At 48.2% G+C, this 6,160-nt stretch overlaps 1 protein-coding gene across 2 annotated transcripts in view; it reads right to left on the bottom strand.

The window, feature by feature from the left end:
• Positions 1 to 5,468, bottom strand: part of PABPC1L (poly(A) binding protein, cytoplasmic 1-like) — a 36,282-nt gene extending 30,814 nt beyond the window's left edge. For both annotated transcript variants that reach the window (XM_006839261.1, XM_006839262.1), the window contains exons 1-2: positions 5,276 to 5,468; positions 1,669 to 1,862 (exon numbers count right to left, since the gene is read on the bottom strand). In XM_006839261.1, coding sequence (XP_006839324.1) covers positions 1,669 to 1,862; positions 5,276 to 5,468 — 387 coding nt within the window. The remainder of the gene's footprint in view (positions 1 to 1,668; positions 1,863 to 5,275) is intronic.
• Positions 5,469 to 6,160: the final 692 nt, after the last annotated feature.

Consider the following 6,160-nt stretch of genomic DNA (forward strand, 5'->3'; position numbering starts at 1 on the left):
AAAAAAAAAAGGCCAAACTCACTGGACCAGTTGAGACCAGAGGACTCCAGGACTATTTCCCTATGATAGACTCTTTAAACCTTGAACTTAAATTATCCTGAGACTAAGGAGCTCTGATAGTGGTTATGAATCGGGCTGCTAACATCAGGGTCAGCAGTTCCAAACTACCAGCTGTTCTGCAGGAGAAAGATGAGGCTCTCTGCTCCAGTCAAGATTTACAGCCTCAGAAACCTTGTACAGGGTCATTATGAGTTGGAACCGGCACCACGACAATAACAACAACCTTTTAGCAAAGGTAACCATGGCTCACAAGACAAAGGGCAATTCCCTAAGTACAATGCTCTATTAAAAAATCACCTATATGAGACCAAAAGGTCAAAACTGATTTGAAAGGAAGATAAGAAGAAGGCAGGGAAACTAAAGTACTGGAAACAGAACCACCAGAATGCAATGAAAGAGAACACTGACACACTGTGGGAAAATATAGCTAATGACACTGAACAAGTTCTGTAGATATTGTCAAACGGGAACTTAATTTACTACATAAACTTTTCACCAAAAAACACAATAAAACATTATTTTAAAAAGAAAACATCTTGGGCAAGAGTTGGCAATACAACAAAAATGTACAGAGAGGTTGTGAAGCCTAGTTGAGAACTCAAAGATCATGCGTGGCACAGAGAAGGTGCTCAAATAGGAGTTCTGAGACAGCAGGTCAGCAGCAGTCCCCCAAGCCTCCCCAGAAGGGTGAACACTCAAAAGGCTGCAAGGAACTGGTAATTCTCCTACCATCTACAGCCAAAACACCCAGGTTTAAGACTTCTGGTCAGGTACTGACTAGCCCACTGTCTGATCCAATTCCAATTTCCTCATTTACGAAGTCAGAGAAATCACCAAAGCCATTCTCCAAGGATTGTGTATGTTCATTTGGTCAACAACTATGTAGAGCGCCTACTGTGTACCAGTCTTAGTCTAGGAACAGCACTACAGTGACTACAAAGAGCAAGCTCACTACTTTCAAGGAAGCTTATGTTCTGGTATAAGAGAAATCTTAACAAAATAACTGGTGTGCTTCATTGATTGCCTTGATGGCCCCATATTAATAGGTGCCTTAAATCCACATGTTCTGCCCTGTAGCTTTCTACTCTCCTGTCATTCTGAATTTGGGCTGGCTGGTGGACTACAGAGGAACTAAGGGAGCGCCTCATTCCAAGTTCAGGCCTCAACAGGCCTGGTGAGCTTCTACTCTGTCTTCTGGAATCCTGTCCTTGACGGTTTGTCTACTGAAGGAGGAAAGACCACACAAGGAAGGTCAAGTTGCCTCAGCTCAAAGCCAGACAATCTCTAGAAGCAGAAGCATCAGCCAACCTTGGTGGACATATGAAGGAATCCAGCCAAAATTAAAAGAATCACCCAGCTGAACTCAACCCCAACTGCCAACTAAAGAATTATGAGCAAACGGATACAGTATTCATTAGCACTATCAGAACGTATCTGTGTAAGAACAGCTACCATTCAATTGTTTGCGGTACCTGAAACTTTACAGAAAGGTCAGTTTAAATCAAAGTGAGAACCACAATGAAAAATAAAGTGAGGTCTGTATACCTGGCATTCTTCTACCATATAAGCATCTGGCTGGCACAGGCCCTTCCAAAGAGGTACACTTACCTTGCAAGAAAGAATGTTTCCAAAGGTGGAGAAGGTATCATATAAGGCCTTGTTGTCAATGGAATCCTCTAGGTTCTTGATGAAGATGTTGCCCACACCTGATTTGCGAAGTCCTGGGTCTCGCTGGGACCACATGATGCGGATGGGCTGGCCCTTGATTACCTCAAAGTTCATTGTGTCCAGTGCCCGCTCAGCTGGGCAAGAGGAGAAAGGAGCAAGTTAAGGGGATTTTCTTTCCTTGAGTCACCAAAGTGAGCCTTCTAGCTTAAGTGGGAGCCAAGAAATAGTCATTGTCTGAGTCTCACCTGAGAAAAGAGCCTGAAAGCTCAGGTAGGACAAGAAAAAATGAATATATATGGTGTTCCTCCCACCTTCCCGTTATCTCATTAGAACACCTCACTGTAGATATATGAGCATGGATTCCTAATCCTATTTTACAGATGGAAAAACTGAGGTTCACCTGAGAGGGAGGCAGAGATGATGACGTGGAGAGATGGACCGGCTGGGGACTTTAGACACAGAGAGGGAGAGAGGCTGTGTGCTGATGACCGGGGGGCAGGCTTGCAGTGTATACTCTTTGGTTGGTTGATAACGCATGGAGGGGATTGTAACCATGGCAATGAAACGATATAAGATAGGATGAATGTAAAACTAATGTTCTCCCATGTAAACTATCACATTGTTGTTGTTAAGTGCCGTCGAGTCGGTTCCGACCCATAGCGACCCTGTACAGGGTTTCCGAGGCTGTAAATCTTTACGGGAGTAGAAAGCCTCATCTTTCTCCCGCGGAGCAGCTGGTAGTTTCGAACCGCTGACATTAAGCTTCGCAGCCCGATTCGTAACCACTACGCTACCAGAGCTCCTTCAAATAATTCACAATAAAACATTAAAAAATAAGTAAATTAAACAAAAACAACACTGAGGTTCAGAGACTCAGCGGCAGAGCTAGGCCTACTCCACCCTCTGAAGACATACTGAGTAGACAGAAAACAGTGTTCTTACATGGCATGGGGATCCCTGGTGGCCCTGTAGATTAAGTGTTAGGCTGGAATTGAAAGGTCAGTTGTTTGAATCCCGCCATTCATCAGAAGCAGCCTGCTTCTGTCAAGATGTACGGCCTCAGAAACCCAATGGGGCACTTCTCCTGTTCGAATGAGTTGCTATGATTTCAAATCAACTCCATGGCAGCGGGCTTGGGCATTTTTGTTTTTCATTTTTGAAATAGCCTATGGGTTTTGTTGTTGTTACGTGCCGCTGACCCTGTATAGGATTTCTAAGGCTTTAAATATTTGTGGAAGCAGAAAGCTTCATCTTTCTCCCACGGGAAGGCTTGAACTGTCGATCTTGTGGTTTGCAGTCCAGTGTTTATCCTGTAGAGCCACCACACTCCCAGGATATGGGGTGGCAGGCAACAACATGAGGAAACTAAAGCTCCGAGATGCTGAGTAGCAGCAGTGTAGTGGCTTTGGGAACACGAACCCTACCTCTCAGAGCCATCTTCCTCACCTGTAAGGTGGAGACAATATTACCTCCTTTTCAGCATCTGCTAAAGTTATCCAACTTACCTCGGGGTTAGACAAATTAAAAATTAAATGAGATCTGAAAGGTACTTTTCCCATTATGCCTGGCATAGAGTAGACATTAGGTAAATGGAATCAGTTACTGTCAAGTTCACACCAATTCATGTCAATTCCATGTGTCAGAGTAGAAGTGTACTCCACAGGTCACTTTAAAGGAGTGATTTAAAGGAGTCTCTGGGTGGACTCAAACTTCCAATCGTTGGGTTAACAACTGAGCTTGTTAAGCATTTGCACCACCCAGGGACTTCTTGATAAACTGCTGTGTGCTACTGAATCAATTCCAACCCATACCAACCTCACGTGACAGAGAACTGCCCCATAGAATTTCCTAGGCTGTAAGGAGCTCTGGTAGTGTAATGGTTACAAGTCGGTCTGCCAACCTCAAGGTCAGCAGTTCAAAACTACCAGCAGTTCCGTGGGAGAAAGATGAGGCGTTCTGCTCCCGTAAAGATTTACAGCCTCAGAAACCCTGTACAGGGCCGCTATGGGTCAGAACCAACTCCACGGTGCAGATTGCCAGGTATTTCCTCCTGAGAAGCCGATGGGTGGGTTAGAATTGCCATCAGTCAAGTGCTTAACCACGGTACCATCAGGTAGTGTTTCTGATCCCAGCAGCCTAGGCCCATTCCCCTGCCATTGTTACAGTCTGGTCTGTCTCCCACTGACCTGTAAACATGGGAAATAGTCTGTCTCCTGCTCCCAGGCCTCCCCTTGTTTCAGAGGCAGTGATAGGGGATGTAGGGAACCCAATGGAACAAGCCTCAGGGAGTCCGAGTTCTGGGCCAAGTCTTGCCATAAACCAACGTGGCAAAGTCCCTCCCCTCTCTGGAGCTCAGTTTCCTTATGTATGAAGCAGAACAAAAAGGTCAGGTTCTGCTTCATTCACAGGGTTCTGAGAGACAGGATGGGGCAACGGTGGGTAAAAGAAGAAGGATCCCTGAAATCCACCAATTCTCCATTCCTCCTAGTCACTGGGGAACATCATATTCCCATTTTACAGATGAAGAAATTGAGGTGTTAGTAAAATGACACACTAGTGGGACAGATTGAACTCAAATGGGTGCTCTTCATTAAATTTGATCCTCACCACTCACAACAGGATAAACAAGCTGTAATCTTTCCTCTGGGCTCTAAGAAACACTTTTTGGCACCCTGATGCGTAGCAGGCAACAACGGGTGCTGCCCCCCCAGAAGTCCTAGGCCCAGTTCTCCTGGCTTCCCCGCTTGTCGGCTGTGTCGTCTTGGGTATCTTCCTTGCCAGGTGCTCTGCATCTTTCACCTTCATAACTTCTCTAAAAAGGAGTTTCAAACCCCAATTCTCAGAAAGGCAACTGAAGGACAGAGTGAGCGAGTAACCTGTCCAAACACACAGCTTCGTGGTCTCTATCCCAGGTCTGCCTGACCCCGACGTCCCTCACCCTAGTTGTCCAGGTGAAGTCCTGGTGTGGCACTGTGGGCTAATGCGCCAGACTGCAAAGCCGTTTGAACTGCAACGTCAGCAGTTCAAGCTCACCAGCAGCTGCAACTCAACAGCACTTAACAACAGTTAACCCTGGTGTGGCGCTGCAGGATAATACGCTGGACCACAAGGTCAGTTTGAACAGCAAGGTTGGCGGTTCAAACCCACCAATCGCTCCTCGGAAACCCTATACAGGGTCTCCATGGGTCGGAACCCACTCGACGTCACTTAACAATGGTCCCTTATCTGTAAATAGGGACAAAACACAGTACCCAAAGCAGCCCAATGCCACCGAGTCCACTACAACTCATAACGAGCCTGTATAGTTTCTGAGGCTGTAAATCGTTAATTAGGAGCTGACAGCGTCATCTTTCTCCCAAGCGGCTGGTGGATTTGAACCTCCGACCTGGTGAGCCCGCTAATTGCTAATTCCTGACTCAGGAGCAGAGCTCCTTCCAACGCCCTGTATCTCTGGACCGAGTTTCCCCAATTGTAAAACGGAAGAAGCCAGAAATGCAAGTGGGGGAGGACGCGAATGCGTCGGTCAGTCCCTCTGCCCCGGGCTCACCGTCAGCCGGTTGCTGGAAGTTGATGTAGGCGTAGCCTAGTGAGCGGCGGGTGGCCACGTCGCGGCACACGCGGATGGAAAGGATGGGTCCAGCAGGCAAGAACTTCTCATAGAGCATGGCCTCGGTCACGTCGGCGTGCAGGTCGCCCACATAGAGCGAGGCCAGCGGGTAGCTCGGGCCGCTGGCGTTCATAGTGGACACGAAGGGCGAGGAAGCGAAGGAGCCGGGTCCCGAGCGAATCCCGGGTTCCGGGAACCGCCCTTGCCCGACGGCGCCCGGGTCCGCTTCTGCGGGTGGGATCCTGGGGAACCGGCGCGCAAAGCGGCGCGAGGTCTCACTCTCGAGGGCTGGTCCGCCCCATCTTTAAGCCCCGGGTCGAGCAGGCCAATCACGGGCGCGCCCGCCCCGGAACCCACCCCTTTCTCCCGGTCCGCACCTGGGACCCTCTGAGTTCTAGAAGACTCAGGTGAGGGGCGTTTCTCTGACTCTGCTCCGGGAGGCAAGGAAACTCTCAACCTGACTGCGGGAGCTGCGTAGAGGGGTTCTGAGACCCTCTAAGCAGCGCAGAAAAGGGCAGAAGACTGGGACGGCGGAGACTGGGGTTTCTTAGGCCTTGAATACCTTTCTGGGCCTATTTTCCTTTTCTGTAGAACTCAGGACTTCATTCCCTCTTCGCAAGGATTAAACAAGACCTCTGTACACGTTTCAATTACGAAGGGGCCGTAGACTCCCAGATGAGTACCGTTTCAAAGCTTGCCTAAGAATTTTATGCAGCCCGTAAAAGTCGTCTTTGAATCCTGGAGAGCCCGGATCCAGCTCCGCTTTTGTGCACCAACGGTGGAAAATGTTTTACAGCGTGGTTTGGGACTATGAGGCTTCGTGTA

The sequence above is a fragment of the Chrysochloris asiatica genome, unplaced genomic scaffold (genome assembly GCF_000296735.1).
Source record: "Chrysochloris asiatica unplaced genomic scaffold, ChrAsi1.0 scaffold00023, whole genome shotgun sequence".
NCBI lineage: Eukaryota > Metazoa > Chordata > Mammalia > Afrosoricida > Chrysochloridae > Chrysochloris > Chrysochloris asiatica.